We start from the raw sequence: 20,052 nt of genomic DNA on the forward strand, positions 1-20,052 counted from the left end.
TAGATAGTGATCGTACTCCGCGGTCCTCAACAAAATATATTATTGTATACTACTTATATATCTCATTGCATGTATTCTTAAAGTAAATGACTGACAAGGTACGCTAGAAACGACAAGAATTGTTAATGTTTCTCCCTTCACTCGTTGCAACTATTCTCGCTTAAAAAGGGAAACTGGGTCGAATGTTTATTTTGAAAAAGGTGTTGTTTACATCCTCCCTAATTCGGAAATCATATAGAAGTAAATACGTCAGGAGGTAAAGATGCTTTAATGAAATAGAAAAGATGGCTCTACGTTGAACACATTTCTAACGCAGCCAGGTTCAGGAGTAGAATAGAGACAAATATCTTGAACAAGGATGGCCGCGTCAGCAAAGAGTAGGGCCATGAAGTACCTTGAATGCATTGATGATTCTGACAATAAAACAACAAGAACTCCTCTTAGACCCACTTCGAAGTTCAACTCATCATCAAATGAATCTCCAAAGTTCATATCTTCAAAGGGATGTGATCTTGAATTGCTCTCGAAGGAAATGAATATTGTTACACCGAGCCCCTCTAAAACAGCGCTCTTACGATCTAAATTTGAATCACCTTCTGTCACAGTTTCTTCATTCAAAAGTCCTCTGAATAAATCTTCTGCTGAAAGCAGCAGAGTTGGATCTCCAGTAAGAAGGCATGCTACTACTGATGAAGGTGATGTTACTCATTCATCGAAAAGAAATAATGGTGTAACGCCGATTAGTCTAGGCAAACTGAGTGATTTAGCTCCAGAAACAAAGTCTTGGAAGATCAATAGTTCTCCGTCGAAGAATGCCTCCAGAGATTCAGCTGGGTATGAATATTTGTGTCGCATTGAAGAAACTAGAATATGGCTAGAAGCGGTCTTGAAAGAGCCAGTTCATCAAGGAGCAGCGGAACTTATTTCCTACATAAGAAATGGTATCTATTTAGCGAAGCTTGCAAATGCTATATTGCCTACACGCAAGAGGGTTTTCACAAATGATTCCAAGTTGCAATTTAGGCACACCGAAAACATTAACAGGTTTTTTCATCTTTTAGAGTACCTAGATGTTCCAGATTTGTTCAGATTTGAACTAACAGATTTATACGATGCTAAAAATGTCCCAAAAGTATGGTTCTGCCTTCGTGCTATCAGCTACATGTTGCACAAGCTTGATTCGAAATTCCCTAAGATTATTAACTTGATGGGTTCATTGGACTTTTCACCAGATGATGTTAGATCTGCTAATCGTGCATTAGTTGGCACTGGTTTGCCAAACTTTGCTAGTGCAGATGAAACCTCAGATGAGTCTAGCTACATGAATAGCATTACTTCTCCCACGAAGCCTGAGCAAAAAGCACATGCTAGTGCTGTTGCTCAAGAACTTAAGCAGAAGAGTGCAACAGATGCATTTCCTAAGGAAAAAGTTCAAATTATTGAAAATAAGGATAATCCTTTTATTGAGAGTCGCCTGACCGATGAGCAGGCGCGATATCGTCCAGATTACTTTCAAGAACAAGATTTGCAACATATTGACGTAGAGGGAAATTATTCTTTTGTGGATGGAATTGTTAAAATTCAAACATTGGCTCGAGGCGCAAACTTTAGGTATAGGATGTTTGTCGATAGGATAATGTTGAGGTCTTACTCAGAAGATATAGAAAAGTTGATAACGATCATTAGAGGTAACCAACTGCGTATGAAGACTATACATAAACATCGAGATGAATTATTGACTCATGGAAGAGAAATATTGTTATTGCAATCAATAGCAAAAGCAAAAGTGGTGAGAAAAAATGTAATGGACTTGAATCATGCTCTTGAAGACTTCCAATTTCAACGAATTGTCCGTGGTGCTATGCAAAGAAATTTCATACAAGATTTGAAGCTGAAACTTCTTCAAAATGAGGAACTGATTATAAGACTACAGTCTTATAGTAAGATGAAGACAATTTTTTCAAAGTCCTCGGTCCTTATTTCCCACAGAGATTCAATTGAATCCATAATCTTAAGTTTTCAATCTGCTGCTCGTCGTCGTTTATATGAGAACCAAACCTGTCGCCAATCTATTGCTAACAGTTCAAATAATAGAGCTCTAACAGCATTGCAGTCCGTGATCCGTGCTCATAAAGTCAGACTGACTCTTTCACTAATCAATCGGGAACTTCAGTTGGAGTCTTTATCCGTAAAAGAGTTCCAAGGCATTGTAAGAGGAGGAATAGCCAGGACAAAGTTATGCAACAACTTTTTGCTCATATTGTTTGGGGAAGATGCATCTTTAACCGAATTGTGTGCAAAAATAAAGGGGGTCATGGTCAGGAGAGAAATTGAAATTAAAAAACGTGTTTTGATGAAGCTTGAAGAAACTTCGATTGTCCCACTACAGTCTCTTTTCAGAGGTGTATTGGGCCGCTTCGAATACGAAATTAAACTCGACGATGCATATAACGATATCGAGAATATCATTGTTTTGCAAGGTCTAATAAGAGGTGCTACCATTAGAAAGAATATTCTAGGAATGAACGAATATTACGAGTACAATGTGGATAAAGTTATTAAAGCACAGGCATTTATAAGGTCTAAATATACACGCAAAGCATACAAGGCATTGATGAGTCAGAAGGATGTGCCATTGGCGGTAATTAGAACCTTTGCATATTTGTTGACTGATAATGATCTTGATTTTCAAGAAGAAATAGACTTGGTGGAGCTCAAAAACATGATTATAGAGAAGTCTACCTGCAATGCTGAGATAGAGCAACAGATTGAAAACTTGGACGTAAAATTGGGGCTCTTAGACAAAAACAAAATTACGATCGAGGATTTCGTTGAACATAAAAACAAGATAAAGTCTAAAACCCCAGAAGCAGTCAATGTGAAAAATTTGGATACTTTAAGTAGATCGTCGAGGAAAAGGATAGAGCTTTATCAGTCTATGTTTTATTTCCTTCAAACAAAACCGATCTATTTGGTAAGACTTTACCGAGCACAAGCGAGGAAGCAAATAGAATCTAGAAGTTCAGATGACTTGAAGAGCTGTATAATTCTGCTATTTCCTATAAAGAACTCCTCTATCGGGCACCACTCTAGAGAAGAATTCTTTTTCATAAAGTTTGTTTTCTGCTTGATGCAAGATGATATCCAATATAATTGCAAGAACATTAGCGATCTAACTAAAACACAGAAATGTTTCTGGACTGAATTTATACTAAATTTCAACAATCATACGTATCAAAGGCTGCACTTGAAGAGTATTTTTGGCAAACTAGTAACCAAAGTTATAGAGAATGATAACATTGATTTTGAGTCTGACCCAAGTGAGATATATAATATGCTTATTAAAAAGGAGATTAAAGTAAAGGGCTTTAGTGAAAGGGAAAACGATGTATCTCCACAAGTTGCGATAAAGGACCCGGAAGTATCTAGTAGATTTGTGGATAACTTGATGGGTTTGAGAGAACATGTAACAGATCTGTTAAACCTTCTTGATGCAAATATCGATAGAATCCCCATTCACATTAGATTGACATGTAATAATGCATACATGTTATCTAAAATTCACTTTCCAGGGAAGTCCGATTCGCAACATCTAGCGGTCGCAGGTGTTATATTTATAAAGCACTACATTGCATCTATATTACACTATCCTGAAAACTATGGTTACATGATTAAAGATCCAATAAATGCTAGCCTCTACAGCTTTCGGGCTAGAAATAACTTGAAGTATTTAAGCAGAGTTTTGCTCCAGGTTTTCTCGATGAAGCAGTTTAATGATAGCTTCTTGAAGCCACTCAATGAGTTCGTTCAATCTTCTATTGATACTACTCGAAAAATAATTCAAAGAATAATAGACGTTAAAAGTCTAGAATTGGAATATGGCATAAACGAGTTTGATGATATAGTAAAGCACGAAAGGCCACAATTGAACATGAAAGTGAGTGATATGATTTGTTTGGAAAAAATTGTCACACGGAATGCAGACATTGTTGCTCCTGATTTTGATGACCAATTATACACTCTTTTGACAAGCTTGAATGATGATATCAATTCAGCGAATGATCTCATGACATTAAGTGAATTAGGATATATTACCCTTAATTTAAATCCTACTACAAAAGAGGATTCGCTTGCTGATTCAAAAGTTATATCTCTAATGACACAAGCCAAAAGAAGTATTTTGTACATTATTAGGGTTCAGGAAGGACAGACACTTTTAGAATTACTCGTGTCAGGTATCAGCGAAGTGCATGAAAAGAAATTTAAAGACTTGGTTTCAAATGAGAAGAAAGAGTCAGAAAAATCTAAAGCATTTGAAAAGAGAAACCCATATTATAAAACTTCTTTGGGTGACTTAACTACCACCTCGTATCGCGATTTGAAAAAGATGTGCTTGGAGATATTGTTAAAGCTTGAAGCCAAAGATAAATTAACTCGGAATAATTCCTTCCAAGATATACTCAATCATATTGCGACAGATATTAAGACCAAAGATGCTAAACGAATTGGGCGTAAGCAGCAACTTGCGTTTGCAAGGGACACTGTTAATAAAATTTCAGATAAACAAAGATTTTTAGAGAGACAATTGAACGACTACAATGAGCATATTAAATCAGTCGTGACTGAGTTACAGCTGAGGCCAAAGGAGAAGAAGTTTTTCAATATAATTCCGGTTTTCAGTAAGCAGTACTTTTATCAACGTGAACTTAAGAAATCAAATCGACTTCCTAAATTTGGTGCATACAAATATTCGGCTAAAAAGCTTCGGGATCAGAATGTACTACTTGATTTTGGCGGCTTATTACATCACGCTTATTCTTCGTCATCTAAGTTGGATTTCGTTTTTAGCTGTCATAAAGTTGGAATCTTCACAATAGAGGTTGTCAATGGTTCTGTTACTGTCCCAGGTGCCTCCAATATTATTTCTCTTGATGATTTATTAAACTATCAGTATGAAGATCAAAAAGAATTGGAAATGTTTGATAAGATGGTAACTTTTGATACCCACAATTTAAGTGGACTAATCTTTAAAAATTTTTACGACATTAAAAGAGACTAAATTGATCTATCTTTAACATATATTTATTTAGGTCGGTAGAATATCAGCTGATCTTAAATAGGAATAATCTAATAAACTTTTTTTTAAGATTCATTGTTTATTTAAATCCTCAACTTTTTTCAAAAGTGCATCGAGCTTCGAATCTTTTTCATTATTTGCATCTTCTAGCTTCGTTATTTGCGCCTCCATTTTCTCAACTAAATTCGCCAATTTCTCTACAGTAGCCTTCAATGTAGGAGTTGTGGTAGTCGTTTTCGAAGACGTAGTCGAGGAGGCAGGTGCACTTTCCTTGGAAGATTGCGAAGTAACGAGCAGGCTAGACTTATCGTCGGTCTGAGTAGATCTTTTAGGGTTCAGCTCTATTTTCTCCTTTGTCTTTGTGTTCTCCTTTGCATTTGGTATTTCATCAATTGCATTTAAGGATTCAGGTTTATCTTTCGGTGGTGTTTCAACATTTACCTTGACTACAGGCTCTTTGATTTCTTCCCAATCCTCGTCAGATTTGTTGTCGAAGGCATCCTCGTCATCAGATTTCTCAATCACTTTATTAAGCATATCATCCACCTTTTCGGAAGATTTTAAAACATCATCCACATTCTTGGGCTCTTCGCTTTTTTCTTTTGGAACCTCATTGGTTACAACCTCTTTAGACTTAGTTTTAGACTCAGTCTCTTTCTGTTCCTGTTTTTTGGAAAGCTCATCCTCCTTTTTCTTAGCAACTTCTTCTTTTGCAGATGATATCACAGTAGCAGGCCCAGATTCTCTGATAGATGGAGTGGTACCTTCATACAAAGATTCCATACTCATTAGTAAAGGACCGTTCACTGTCTTCCCTCCCAACCATTCGTCTGCAGATAAAGCGGGTTCATTTGATGGGCAATCTGGGTAAATATCACTTTGAAATAATTCAGATCTGCGTGGAACAATAAAAGAGATTGGCTCAATAAATTGGTCATTCACAGTTTTGAATGATCTCAATATTTCATTCTCTTTGACGTTTACCTTATTCTTGGGTGTTACACAGAAGCCTCTTTGAGGGTCCGTAGAGCTATATTGAGATAATTCGTAAAGAACATCATTATCATATTCATAATAACGAATGTTTCCATCTCCTTTTCCCGCTAAAAACAAGATCGATGTAGAATCATCGAAAATCGGAATTAATACACCTGAAGTAGAGTCTATGACCATGAAACCATCTATTGGGCCGGCCTCAATATGGTGAATATCCCAAACACCAACTTGACGATCAGATAACTTGGAGAACCCAGTAGTGACAATACGATCTGTATTACCAAGCCAAGCAACTCTAGATGGCTTGGCTCCTGTGTGGCCAGGTCCCTCCGAAATAACCTTTTGTTCTCTAATATCCCAAATCCTTATCTTTTTATCTCTGGAAGCCGTTGCTAACAAAGATCCGTTATAATTGAAAGAAAATGAAGTCACCATATCCTTATGTGGCAATGTAATAACTTCCTTGCCTGTCTCCACATTCCAAATTTTAACCGTATAGTCCATTGAGCAAGATGCTAGAATATTCTGAGCACAAGGATGATATTCAACGTGTCCTACCTTCCTAGTATGACCGGAGAGTATTTTGACAGGTTCAGTAACATCTTTGACATTATTATTCTCATCGACGTTTTTATGATAAGAATAGCCTTCTGGAATATCCCAAATACAAATCTTTCCATCATCTGAGCAACTAGCTACACGTTGTAAGTTGAATGGATCGAAAGCGGTATCTAAAACTGCAGCTTTGTGACCCCTAAACAATGGTACAGTGTCTGGAGCTTTTCCGACCTCTTCCAAAGGAATTATAGCAAATGCACCTCCCCCAGAAGCATCCCAATTGACAGAAATGTATTTACCATTAGAGTGAATGATATTCGAGTCCCATGCGTTCTTGGTTATTTTGAGATTTTCATAACAGAGTTCCTTCTTTGCTGCTTGTCCATAGACATGACGATATTTGGAAGCCCTTACAAATTTTCCACTGTAGTGATAAAAGTTAGTAATGATTCACTTAATTTTAAACTACTCTATGATCAATGCGTCGTACCTCATCCTCGTCTAATATAGTGAATGTATATATATATCTTTAATAGAAAGAGCCAAACGTAAACGAAGTCGACGAAATCGGAAAAACGCGATTAGGTTCCTTATTATATGAAGTTCTACGGGGCATCAAGTAACATAGTGCTATGAAAATCCACGCCAAACTATTAATTTTCACTTTAGATTACACAAGAGAACCGATCAAGCATGTATTAGAGGACACTGGTTGATAGGTAGATCTGCCTTGGTCTTTAAATACCATATCAGAAACCTTATCCCATGATTAATTTATTGCTATATAGCTCTCCGCAAAGAATTATAGTTAAATGTCTAGTTCTTCTACGATTTGCTTCAAATTACTAACGTATCTGTCTTTTATCAAATCCCCTCTTCCGGCAGCAACCTTAAGAACTAATTCATTCAACTCAGCACTTCCAAGAATGTCAACATGATCAGCTGTTTTCGCTCCTCCTCTAATATCAAATCTATCTGGCTCGTCCTTGATCTCGACAATAACGACACTTGAATTTCCAGGGTTATATCTTGATGCAGACCCCTTCTTCCACTCGTGACAATTGGTATGTGATAATAAAGACACTGTTCCATCGCCATCTCCTACATAGACAGGGTCTGCCAGGTCTAAATCAATAGCCATAGTTAAAATTGACGAATTATCGACTTTCTTATATGTGTATGCTCTTTCTGTAGGCTTACCAACGCCGTAAAAACAAAAAACCTTCATATCTGGAGCGTTTGGCAATGCTACCTCTAAAGGATTGGACCATTTAGAATGATCGTAATTGTTGGCGACTAATTCATTTTTAGTCTTAGCCACCCCGAAAGAATAGTGTTCTTTTACTCTCTTAGAAAACCATTCTGGTGATGTATCAAGCAAATAATCTATTGATTCATCAACGGTAAACTTTCTATTTGTGCCATTTTCATTAAGATTGATAAATGTGCCAAAGCTTTTAGACTTGTCGCCATCCATTACGACGCTGGTGTCGTTTACCTCCAACGTATTAGTAGGATCATCGGGAGCATTAGTTAAATTACCCCAAATAAGATCTCCCCCTTTAGGTATCATACTTGGCACTCCACCAAATGTTCTCACCATTTCGACCCTTTCTTTTTTGCTGAAAAATTTTTCAAGACCGTAGACTGCTAAAGCATTCAATTGAACTGTATCTTTCATCTCTCCGGAGAGCATTGCAGGAATAGACTTCGGAGCTCCTAACATAGTGCCACTAATATCAACAAATGCTTCGATAAAATCATTGCACCAGCGTGGTCCTCCATTTCCGAAACCAGGAGCCTCTACCCATTTCATAAAATAGAATATAACTTGAGATCCCATCGAATGCCCAACTAGTATTGTTTTAACTCCGCTTAGATCTTTGCTCATTTCGATTTGAGCCTTTAGTTTGGAGAAGTATTTATCTCTCTTTTCTAAATCTAAATAAGTCAACCTCCAGTCGTAAGATGCACTGAGCATATTATTGGGTCCGTACCCAATGACGGCTAAATTCTCTAATAGTTTATTCCAAATCCAATATCCAGCCATGAAAAAATCGGCTGCCTCAAATCCTTGAGCAGCTCTTAGCTTAATATTAGGTGGATCTAGTCCGGTCTCTGGGTCTAGCATTATATGCTTTAACCAGCAATTTTTGTCCATAATCATCGTCCTTAACATGTAGAAAGAGCCCCACAATCTCTTTCTGAAATGATTAACTGACGGGCAATCTCCTTCATTATTTAGACCCCAAGATTCTATTCCAGTAGAAATGACTCCAGGAACCATTACGACGTTAAATTCATTTGTCAAATTGTGGAGTCTAACCATTCTTCTACCAACGGAAAAAGATTCTGCAGATGCTTTCAACTGGTCATCTTCTATATTTTTAATCAGGGAGTATATTCCACTAGGAATCATGTCCTTCCAGTCTTCGAAAATATCACTTACGCTATCAAAGTTGACCAATTTATCCAATTCTGTTTTCAAATTAGGATTTCTATAAGTAGTATACATAGCTGCCAGAAGCAAGCCAATTAGAGCTCCTAAAACAAATATCACCCGTCTTGATTCATAAAGGCGTTTTTTCAATAGCTTAGCTTGCTTACGCCTATGATGACCATGATGGTGTGAATGTGACTGGTGTTTATCACCATGGAGCATGTCACTTATTACCTCTACTGGTTTACTAACAGTCTCGACGGCGCTAGATAACCCACGATCCGGTTCCTCCTCATCTTCAGCATGCTTTTTGGCCGTGCTACCCTTATGCTTTGTCTTCCGATTATTCACTTCACTCATCGACGAGCTCTTATGCATTCTTAGCACCCAAGTTGTATCCTTTTCTCACGTAGAGCGCAAAATAATCTAGATTTCAATTTCATGCGACTTTAGGGTCTTCTCAATTCAGTAAAAAGGCTTAATAGAGAGTTGCACGTGAAAGTATTACAAGTGAGTCCTAGTGATTCATTCAATTAAGATTAAATCAGAGCGAATAAGAATCATATCTACGGCTCAACTCAGCCAAGAGCAGCATTATATATGTTGTATTTACGTCTGGAAGCGAAAGGAATCAGCTGCGTGGCTCCAGACAAATCTATAGTTCTAAGTTTTATAAAGCATCCATGGTATAGTCATATTCAATCCCAGGAGTTACACTAGCAATGAACTTAAGAAATATCACAAGATACTGATCTACTCTTATGGCATCCGTTTCGTCCGCTATTGTTAAATTCTCAAGAGCACCGGATACGTCTTGTGAGGTCTCCAGCGGCAAGTTTGAATCCTCTTCCAGTCTCTTCTTACCTTTAGAATATTTCATCATTACTTTCATTACAGTAGAATGATTGCAGGGGTGTATCGAAACAGATGTGGTGTTATACGCAACGGGCAAGTTCTCCATAGTAGCAGTCTTGTCTTTGTAATCACTTTGGATATCCTCAAACATCTGGTTTGGCAATAGAGGGATACCGTCCGAGCTGAATCCAACAAGATACATCTTAGGAACTCTGTAGGATGTAGAATACGTAATGTACAAGTCATACTTGCGAAGATGGTCGTTGGTATTGCTAATCATCTCCAAATCGTCATCTTCTTCTAGACCATTTGTATCATCATCACTATTATCGTTAACCAAGTCATCAATATCATCTATCTCGTTTCCAGAGTTATTTATTTCTGCTTGTTTGCCCAAATGTTCCACTCTATGGGATTTGACCCAGCCATCTTCTAACTCTTCTTCTTCTTCTTCTTCGTCATCAGCTTTCGCTCCAACGTAATTTGATGCCCTTTGATAACTAGGAACATGTTTCGTGACTAAATACTGCTTGTCCTCTGGAAGGAAGCTTTTCTGCAAGTTCTTGGGACATCCTGACCATTGCCACGTAGGAAACTTATATACTAAATAATCGCCTGCTTTTACGAACTCCTCTGGTGATATTTCACCAGTCTTGGAAAAATTCGAATTGTGATTGATTGGTGTTAAATACTCTCTGAGAGACGAAAGTTTTGACCTTAACATATTAATTAAATTGTTAATAATTATTATTACTGAAGTACTCTCCTTATCTGTGCCGTTATCTGTGCCGTTATCTGGAATGTGTGATCATTCGTGTATAGCCCAAAAAAGTATTTGTATTTGAATCTTGCTTGAAGACAAAGTAAAGAAGAGCTACCATACTCTACTAAATCCGGCAGGGCTTGGGTAGATATCGGTGGCCCGAATGAAAAACATGTACCAGATTTCTAAGGGGGGCCCATGTCTTAATATATATGTAAATGGCAGTAGTCAGAATATATTACAAGGTTTGAATAAACTCAGAAATCCTATAAATGTAACATAGTTTCTGTGAGCCTAGTGTTTTGAAACAATATTCTGTTTTATCTGGAATCAATTATATTTCCATTCGAATTTTTTTTATTTTCTTCTTACTTGGTTGGGAAGTACATTGAATCTAATAGTAATAGCGCTAGAATATTGCAACTTCTCAAGAATTTTGAACAAACATATATTTCAATTTTAAATAATAGTTGCACCAAAAGAGCCAAACGATTCAATAGCAATACAAGAAACGTTTACAGGCTCTTTCTATCTTCCAGGAATTGCTATACAAAAAATAAAATTAGCCTGTCTTTTACCTACATACTCGACTGATCCTTTGAGCTCTCAAGCTAACTTGCTATGCTTCATAGACAATCACCGCAATTGACACGAGTTCTCTATGTGCCATTGGGTGACATCCAAGGTGTATGAGCTCGAATATTTTCGTTTTACTCAACATTAAGTACAATATGCGTTTGCTTCACATTTAGCACCCATTCCAAAAAATATCTCTTACAGCCACGCTATTTGGTGGTCAAAATCGTCTTCTATTTAGAAATAGCCTAATTCGTAATGCAACCCAACTGCTTTTCGTACGCACACCGCTAATCCTCCGCAGTATTCGTTTGGTCACAAAATTTTATAGGGAACCAAAAATGTACGTGTTACGTATGAAGAAAGCGCGATACAAGTAAACAAATAAACAACACGACTTGTACAGGTCTAAAACCGGTAATACAATAATATTTACCGGTGCAAAGAGAGTCACTAATAACGTTAAGAAACACGTTAGATCTGGCGACAAGTAGCTGTGACGGCGGAACTATATGATTATACGCGCCAAATATATATAAAGAAAAGTCCACAACAAACATCATAGGGACAACACTAGTTCAAAGACGGTGCAACATAAGAACATTAAGGACATGGCAGCAGCGGGAAGAATAGCATTTGAGCCTGTTAGCGATGCACATTTGAACAGCCCCGTAAGGTCAAGTTACAGAATGCCGAAAAAAAGTCCATTGATTCATACACCTAGGCGTCTTCAGACAATGATTAAAAGGGCAAATAGTTGTGTATTGGACCTGAGATCTGGCACGTTAACCAGATCTCCATTGGCACCAAATAGTAAAGCAGCATCTTTGGCGGCCACTAAATTGAAATTGAAGCTTCAATTTGCCCTATACAAAGTTCGGCAGACAGATACTAACGATTTCAATGGAAGAAAGCATCACATAGTGGAAGCCAATGAGATACCAGTCTCCGCTGAAACGTCCACCGGTACTAAGCTTGAAAACAAGTCGCTGTCTACGCCCTTAATTTCAGCGTCAAGTGGCACTCAGCTTCCTACTCCTCCATCTATTAAATACGCTTCATCAGCCAATATAAACCTCAAGACAAAGATAAACAGTAAAGAAAGCGGAAAACCAACTTTGTCAAATATCGCATTTAAAAAACAAGCCAACCGTAATAAAAACAAAGTCACTAAGTTAAGATTATTCCAAATAAAGAAAAGTTCTATTTTTTACAATCCTCATGATAATACCACAATAAGAGGTGGACTTGGATCATCATACAGACCAAATGACACTGCTAGCTTCAAAAAAACTTCCTCGGCACCACCAGCGGTATCAACCATTTCATCATTTGACGGCAGAAACACATCATCATTGGTGATTAACAAGATAAACCTTCCTCGTCCAGAATTGAATACTCACTCGCTCAAAAACACAAATCTTCCTTCAATTAATAAAATATTAAAGACTCCCATTAAGAATTGTTCAACGAGAAGCCTCATTAGTTGTAGTATGGATGACACGATTGATGAAGATGAATCGACTATCCTCGAAACTAGTAATGCTACTGTTTTGAGGAAATCAAACGACACTTCTAGTGATTCAAATGATGACAACAGTGGTGCTACCAATTCTGCTACTACTACTACTACTACTAATAATAATAATATTAATAATCATAACGATACCACAATATTGACATCATCTCCACTAGCCAATAACTTTGGAACCCCTAATAGTTTTAGTGTGGCTAAATCATTGTTGAGGCTCGGGGGATATAATTATTAGTGGGATTTTATTTCCGTTGAACAAACTTTCACCGAGAGTCATTTATGATAGCATTCTTCTTCTCCGTCTCTGACAATTATAAAATCTTGTATTATATTAGTCATCAATAAAATGTATTACAACATCATTAGCAATTCAGTTCAATAAACTCTTATTATTTTCGGTGTCGGATTTGTCAGAGTAAGGCCGAACAAAGTTCTACATATAAAGGGTGGTTACATACTGATTACGCTAATTAGTGCTAAATTACGACATAGGGAGTCTCGGGCTAAATATTAAGACTATATATAGACCTAAAATTTCGACTAGAATATACAAGATACAGAAAGAACACTATAGAAATAGAACAAGTTCTTTATTATAATTACAAGATGTCGTTACAGGGCAAAGTTTTTAAATTAAACAATGGCAAGACCATTCCAGCTGTTGGCTTTGGAACTGGAACCAAGTGGTATAAATTTGGAAACGATGAAGTTGATACTAAATTGGTTTCTACATTAGAGAGAGCAATTAAAGTTGGATTCGATCATATCGACGGTGCGGAAGTCTATGGAACAGAAGTCGAGATTGGTAAGGCAGTTAAGGAATCAGGAATCAAAAGGGATGACATTTTTTTGACAACCAAGTATTTTGCTGGAGACGGGTCTTATACCACTCATTCTAAAGAGGCAAATCCTTATGAAAGTTTAAAGGCTTCGTTAAAGAAATTACAAGTAGATTACGTTGACTTGTATTTACTTCACGCTCCATTTATTAAGAAAGAATCTCATGGATTCACCCTTGTTGAAGCATGGAATTACTTGGAGAAATTAGTCGAAGATGGCTACGCTAAGTCAATTGGGGTTTCAAATTTTGCGGTGGACGACTTGAAGGAGATTTTGGCTTCCAATCCTAAAATTAAACCCGCAATTAATCAAATTGAATTTAATGCTTATTTGCAAAATCAAACTCCCGGTATTGTCGAATTTACTCAAGAGCACGGAATCCTTGTTGAAGCTTATAGTCCGTTGGGTCCAATTGTGAAAGGTTCTCCTGGCCCATTAGATGATACTTTGAAGAACTTGTCTAAGAAGTACAGCAAGTCGGAGGGTCAGATATTGTTAAGATGGGTCTTACAGAGAAATATCTTACCTATCACTACTTCAGGTAACGAAGAGAGGAGGAAGCAATTTATAGATATATTTGATTTCAAGTTAACCACTGAGGAAGAAAATGAAATAACTAAGATTGGTTCCAAGAAGGTTTTAAGACAATACTGGACAAAGGAGTATTCCAAGTTCGATTAAGAGAAACGAAACAGACCGAAGTATGATTAAGAGATATGAAATGAAGCTAGTACAATTTAAGTGAGATGAAATAGAGCTATTTAATTTTATAGTTCAGTATAGTATGGAATTTGATTCTAAGCCTATTACAAGCTCTAAGCATCGCTAACAAGTTGAAGTACCTGGTCGATTATCTCGCCAACTTCTTTCACATGGTTGTTCAAGCTATTCAAGTCATTATTGATTCTGGTGTCACCAAATAATAATAAGTTCTGAGCTTGGTCAATTTTGGAATTGGGGGGCAATTTGTTACTTATGATCATTTCTATTATCAAATCTTCAATTTTCCTATCAGCATTCAAGAGAAAGCTCACTTTAGAGATGTTGATTGCTTTATAGTATTTCGATAAATTGAAGATATTATTCTCCAAAACATTTTTCACCAAATCATCATAATTAAGCCGCCTAATGAACACTGCAAACTGAATGTTCTTCAAAAAGCTGTCAAAAAGCTCGATCGAGACGAGTCTTTTGTTCGTAATTAGCTCATATATACGCTTTGTCACATCATTAACACCATTCCAATCTACACTTTTATCTAAGAAGTCCAAGACAATATCCTTTCTGAAGTCGTAGCCTGAGATAATTAACAACTCCAAAGATTTCAGATTGATCTGATTTAACAATTGATCAAAGTTGCTCTGTATGCTATTAGCCAATAGAACCTTCTTATTAACGCAATCTATTATGCTATCATAGTACAGCCCGGTAATGAGCTGATAGTCTCCATATATATCATGGTATTTAACCTTAATAAATGCTTTCAAATACTCCTCGGAATTTATACCTTTATTTTTAACGAAGGGTACAGCTGCAACCACAGAACTAAAGACGTCATCTATTGAATCAGGAATTATTTCATTACTAGAAAGGAGTAACTCAAGCTTAAACAATGTAGCCACTATATGGATCTCATCAGATGTATCGAATGGAACCTCCTTATAGTTTTCTTCGTTTATTAGATCTCGCAAGTGTTCAACCTTCCCTATCTCAGATAAAGAGGAGTTAGCAATATCAACAATTTGTTTATTAATCGACATTTTAGCTTCTAAGTATCGACACCATGATTAGTAAGGATGACTTGGCAGATATCCTTAAAATTGTTTGCTCGTATAGAAAAGATACGATCGTTTACTTAAGATATAAAAAAGTCGAGATCCAAAAATTCTACTTCATAGTAAAATTTGAAGACAAGAAAAACATAAATAGTTAAGTTTATCGATGAAATTACTTAGAATTGTTGCTGTATCCATATTGCTCTACAATATCTTCAACCATATCTTTTATAAATGGTTACCAAGTATCTATCAGTTCGATAGACATCTTTTGACCAAAATATCGAATGAAGTGATTGCAAATCACCCAGATGGCAATGCCACTGAAATTATGATAGAGTTAGCACCGAAGATTAAAGAGGCATATCCTGAACTTATCAACGACTTAAACTTCGATGATTGGGTGTATAATAATGCTGGTGGAGCTATGGGCACTATGTTCATCTTACACGCTTCCATCACGGAATACTTGATTTTCTTTGGTACTGCCATTGGTACAGAAGGACACACAGGAATTCACTTTGCTGATGACTACTTCACCATATTAACTGGTAAGCAGATGGCAGCTTCTCCAGGAGCCCTCACTCCTGAGGTCTATTTGCCAGGCGATGTTCACCACATGCGGAAGGGTCAATCTAAGCAATATGCAATGCCAAGTGGCGCTTTTGCATTAGAATTGGCTCAAGGATGGATTCCAACGATGCTTCCTTTCGGGTTTTTGGATACATTGACATCGACCTTAGACTTCAATGCATTTGGAAGAACAGTATACTTCACCGGAAAGGATATGTTAAAGAACTTAGCAAAGGGGAAGTTTTAGGCTTTTTCAATAAAAGAAAACTCGTTTTGGTGTTATTCTTTTTTGTTATAGATGCTTGGTTTTTGCATTCCAGAAGAAGGTTCATTTCTACACTTCTAAGTAACAGATTTCTCAAAATAGATATAGAATAATATGTTAAATAATATGAAACCTTTCAATTCAGGGTCAGCATTACATTCGTAGAGTTTTTGGGTCTTCAAATAAATATCATTATGGGATAAAATATCGGTATAATAAATTGATGGAAACAGTTTCCTAATCAGAGCGCACCATCGCTCTTTTGTTTACTATAAATGATTGATAAAGACGTTGAAAAATTTACTTTAATATATCATCCTTAGAATTTAAAAAATCATCTCTTTGGAGTTCTCCGAAGATATAATATCTTCAGCAGTGGCTCATATGACAAATGGACCAGGGGAAACGTCCAGTCTTTTGGACCACAATATTAGTGATGTCGATGAACACGAAGTCGTATCTTACGTTCAGCTGAGAAGGGCGTCCATAATGTCCCAAAGAGGGGATAAAATGCTCCCTAACTTTGCAGCACCGGCCAACAGAACAGATCGCCTTACGTCGGTTAGATCGCATGCTTCATTCCATGATGTTAGATCATTATTGTCACAGCATTCCTTGATTGCGGAACCAGAAACAGACGTAAATACAGAGATTTTTATCCTATTGAAATATTCTTTCCCTTTAGTTTTAACGTTTCTATTACAGTACTCTCTTACTGTTGCTTCGATATTCTCTGTTGGAAGGTTGGGATCAAACGAGTTGGCTGCTGTGAGTTTAAGCTCAATGACGGCCAATATTTCGGCCTATGCTATATTTCAAGGAGTCAGTACATGTCTCGACACTCTATGTGCTCAGAGCTATGGTAAGAAAGATTTTGAGGCAGTTGGAATACACTATATGAAGTGCAATTACTTCTTGTTGCTTATTTATATCCCGGTGTTTATACTATGGGTATTCGGATCTGAACCAATTCTTTACCTGATCGTAGGTGATGAACCCTTATGTCATTTAGCTTCAAAATATTTGAAAATTTTAGTGATTGGGGTGCCGGGGTTTATCCTTTTTGAAAATAGCAAGCATTTTCTTCAATGTCAAGGCGTATTCCATGCATCGACCTATGTTTTGGCAGTTTGTGCTCCTATCAATGCCTTCTTAAATTATATTTTAGTTTGGGATAAAAGAATTGGACTTGGATTTATAGGTGCTCCACTATCTGTTGTGATAACGAACTATTTGATGTGTATTTCTTTAATGTCATACATATTCTTTGTTAGGGGACACGAGTGCTGGCCAAAGGGCTCAATCTTCAACGTTAAATACTTTAAAAACTGGAATAAAATGATAAGCTTATCCATTCCTGGAGTGCTTTTGGTGGAAGCCGAGTGGTTAGCCTTTGAAATTATAACTTTCAGTGCTTCTCGATTTGGAACTGCAGTATTGGCTGCTCAGTCCATAGTAAGCACATCTTGTGTTTTATTGTATCAAGTTCCCTTTGCTTTCTCTATAGCTGCGTCAACTAGGATAGCATGGTTCATTGGTGCAGCCTCTAAGAAGGCAGCAGTGAAAGCAACAAGAGCTGCGATGATATCTGCTCTATTTGTTGGAGTTTTCGATTTTGCCGTTCTTTTCTTCTTAAGAACTGATTTGGCCCAGCTTTACTCAAGGGACTCAGCTGTGATTAAAATAGCGTCAAAGGTCTTGATTGTCGGTGCTCTATACCAATTTAATGATTCAATCAGCTGCGCAAGTGGAGGAATCTTAAGAGGACAGGGAAGACAGAAGATTGCTGGGATTCTCAACTTAATTTGCTACTATTGTGTGGCATTACCTTTGGCTTTCCTTTGTGCATTTCATTTTCATTTAGAATTACTTGGGCTCTGGCTCGGTATGATAGTGGCATTATTTTTAATATCAATTCTGCAATCTTACTTTGTCTTGAAGAGTGACTGGGATCAAATTATCGATGATTGCATTAATGAAGGAGTTAGCGATGGAATAAACATTGAAGCGCACTCGTTGGTTCCAAGTATGAGCAGCTCCCATATTTATTAGAGTTTAAGAATAACTGAATAGTTAGAGTACATATCGACTTACCCGCATCAATTTTTCTTGTACAATACTGTCACGAACGGACAGTCGTTCACGTATTAGTCTGATCAACAGGGAAAGTCATCAATGACAATATTTTTTGATGCGATGTTCAGTTAAAGAAGAACCTACGAATGCGAGATGATCAAGTTACCGTTCGTATCCAAATATATTGATACAGTACATTCAAAGTACTGGTAGCTGACAGGTTTAATGTATTGTTACCCTGTGACGCAAGATACTAATATACTATCCTAGAATACATCATATTAATCTATTTACAGAAAGATGCAACTTTTTTACCCAACCAAAAAAAAAATATAATACATTGTCATTTGCTTGAAAGTAAGGCCTCTAGCTCCTTGATCCTTTCATTTGCCTTCTTCAACTCGTCTTTGTAATAGCCAGCAGTGTTCTCATTATCAGAAAGCTCACGGAGAATATTTTCACATGTCGACCGAATAGAGGCCTGATTTGATGTTGATTTTATCAATCTGATTTTCTCTTTTACGGATACAAGAGAAGGTGCAGGTTTTTTTTTCTTTTTCAAGTCCCTATATTTCAAAACAAGCTTATAATATGCTTCATAGAAAGTCTTGATGTTACTTAACTCCTTAATATATTCTTCCTTTAGTTCACTGTATTTTTGAGAGATATTTGAAGGAACTTCTTCAGTAGCACTTATGTCGACTAGCTCGTTAAGATGGTATAAGAAAGCGTTTTGCTTTTCTACCTTTTCTACGAGATCTCTTAAGTGCCGCTGCTGGCTATATGTTTCCATGCGACGTGAATTGACTACTGTCCTCTTCTGTTCATTTTCTAATTCTGTCTCTATCTCGCGTATTTGGCGGTTAATGTCTGCACTCGAATTTCGCTCTTTTGGTGTTACTGGTCTAAACTTTCCTGGGTAGTCCTGGGGAAGTGAATATTCATCTCTCTCCGAAAATTTTCTTGTGGTCTTTGTCAAATTGTCAAGTATTGAACTAATGTCGTTATTTATTTCTTCATCTGATTCATCGTCTATTACGCCAGAAAAGAGATTAGTAAAATTCCCTCCTGAGGTTGCATTTGTAAAGCTGTCATAAGGTTTAGGGTCAACGGAGTCCCTCATTATTCCAGTTCTTTGCAACCGTCGACTGGCGTCATTGTCAAATCTTGTATCAATTGTGGATTCGTAGTCATTTGATGGAAACGATTGGATCGTTTGATTATAGTCTATAGTTGGTTCATTACTCAACGCCCCCGATGCTCCAAAGAGGTTCGAAAATACCTCTCCTAACATTGTAAATTACCAATTGAGCCTAAGTTTTGGAAAACTATCAAAATCAAAACATTAATCCGTAACAAAAAGCGCGATAACGAGATTGCGTTTGTGCACAGCTAATTCAAAGCTTCACTACATTTGGTTTCTTCCCCTTCTCTTCAAGCTCAGAAGGCTGATGTTTGAAACTTGGAAAGGCTACCATTATACTGGGCTTAGATCGCCGAACCTAGAATACCCTAGTCTGTAACAATTATTCATTTCTGGTCGCTTTGGATATTTTCTGAGGTTTCTTCGCTGGCAAAACGTTCGTCAAAGCCTTGTAAATGTTTAAAAGTACTGTAGTCTTCTGCGGTGACAAGAAGTCTTATCACCGATGGAGGATTCGTTCAATGAGTCAATATTACGGTATTTATAGATAGTTCATGGCTACATAAAGACGATTTAATGA

The 20,052-nt window shown here is 37.0% G+C and overlaps 10 protein-coding genes across 10 annotated transcripts; 5 read left to right on the forward strand and 5 right to left on the reverse strand.

Annotated features, from left to right (window-relative positions):
* Positions 1 to 358: 358 nt before the first annotated feature.
* Positions 359 to 5,059, forward strand: IQG1 (Iqg1p; the record flags this gene model as incomplete). Its single annotated transcript, XM_062953684.1, has 1 exon — positions 359 to 5,059. One exon carries the CDS (start codon positions 359 to 361, stop codon positions 5,057 to 5,059), a length of 4,701 nt encoding a protein of 1,566 aa, XP_062810462.1.
* Positions 5,060 to 5,149: 90 nt separating this feature from the next.
* Positions 5,150 to 7,126, reverse strand: CRN1 (Crn1p; the record flags this gene model as incomplete). The annotated part of the gene is made up of 2 exons (XM_062953685.1): positions 5,150 to 7,055; positions 7,101 to 7,126. 2 exons carry the CDS (start codon positions 7,124 to 7,126, stop codon positions 5,150 to 5,152), a joined length of 1,932 nt encoding a protein of 643 aa, XP_062810463.1.
* Positions 7,127 to 7,439: 313 nt separating this feature from the next.
* On the reverse strand, positions 7,440 to 9,449 carry LRO1 (phospholipid:diacylglycerol acyltransferase; the record flags this gene model as incomplete). Its single annotated transcript, XM_062953686.1, has 1 exon — positions 7,440 to 9,449. The coding sequence occupies one exon, from the start codon at positions 9,447 to 9,449 to the stop codon at positions 7,440 to 7,442; it is 2,010 nt and encodes a 669-aa protein (XP_062810464.1).
* Positions 9,450 to 9,741: 292 nt separating this feature from the next.
* PRCAT00003736001 (uncharacterized protein) lies at positions 9,742 to 10,650 on the reverse strand (the record flags this gene model as incomplete). The annotated part of the gene is made up of 1 exon (XM_062953687.1): positions 9,742 to 10,650. The coding sequence occupies one exon, from the start codon at positions 10,648 to 10,650 to the stop codon at positions 9,742 to 9,744; it is 909 nt and encodes a 302-aa protein (XP_062810465.1).
* A 1,226-nt stretch (positions 10,651 to 11,876) lies between these two features.
* Positions 11,877 to 13,034, forward strand: NRM1 (Nrm1p; the record flags this gene model as incomplete). Its single annotated transcript, XM_062953689.1, has 1 exon — positions 11,877 to 13,034. One exon carries the CDS (start codon positions 11,877 to 11,879, stop codon positions 13,032 to 13,034), a length of 1,158 nt encoding a protein of 385 aa, XP_062810466.1.
* Positions 13,035 to 13,405: 371 nt separating this feature from the next.
* Positions 13,406 to 14,320, forward strand: PRCAT00003738001 (aldo/keto reductase; the record flags this gene model as incomplete). Its single annotated transcript, XM_062953690.1, has 1 exon — positions 13,406 to 14,320. The coding sequence occupies one exon, from the start codon at positions 13,406 to 13,408 to the stop codon at positions 14,318 to 14,320; it is 915 nt and encodes a 304-aa protein (XP_062810467.1).
* A 134-nt stretch (positions 14,321 to 14,454) lies between these two features.
* Positions 14,455 to 15,399, reverse strand: PRCAT00003739001 (uncharacterized protein; the record flags this gene model as incomplete). Its single annotated transcript, XM_062953691.1, has 1 exon — positions 14,455 to 15,399. One exon carries the CDS (start codon positions 15,397 to 15,399, stop codon positions 14,455 to 14,457), a length of 945 nt encoding a protein of 314 aa, XP_062810468.1.
* A 181-nt stretch (positions 15,400 to 15,580) lies between these two features.
* On the forward strand, positions 15,581 to 16,234 carry ERG2 (C-8 sterol isomerase; the record flags this gene model as incomplete). Its single annotated transcript, XM_062953692.1, has 1 exon — positions 15,581 to 16,234. The coding sequence occupies one exon, from the start codon at positions 15,581 to 15,583 to the stop codon at positions 16,232 to 16,234; it is 654 nt and encodes a 217-aa protein (XP_062810469.1).
* A 402-nt stretch (positions 16,235 to 16,636) lies between these two features.
* On the forward strand, positions 16,637 to 18,304 carry PRCAT00003741001 (uncharacterized protein; the record flags this gene model as incomplete). Its single annotated transcript, XM_062953693.1, has 1 exon — positions 16,637 to 18,304. One exon carries the CDS (start codon positions 16,637 to 16,639, stop codon positions 18,302 to 18,304), a length of 1,668 nt encoding a protein of 555 aa, XP_062810470.1.
* Positions 18,305 to 18,671: 367 nt separating this feature from the next.
* On the reverse strand, positions 18,672 to 19,622 carry PRCAT00003742001 (uncharacterized protein; the record flags this gene model as incomplete). The annotated part of the gene is made up of 1 exon (XM_062953694.1): positions 18,672 to 19,622. The coding sequence occupies one exon, from the start codon at positions 19,620 to 19,622 to the stop codon at positions 18,672 to 18,674; it is 951 nt and encodes a 316-aa protein (XP_062810471.1).
* Between the last annotated feature and the right edge of the window lie 430 nt (positions 19,623 to 20,052).

Source organism: Priceomyces carsonii (assembly GCF_900007245.1).
Source record: "Priceomyces carsonii strain CBS4050 genome assembly, scaffold: Debaryomyces_carsonii_scaffold_4, whole genome shotgun sequence".
NCBI lineage: Eukaryota > Fungi > Ascomycota > Pichiomycetes > Serinales > Debaryomycetaceae > Priceomyces > Priceomyces carsonii.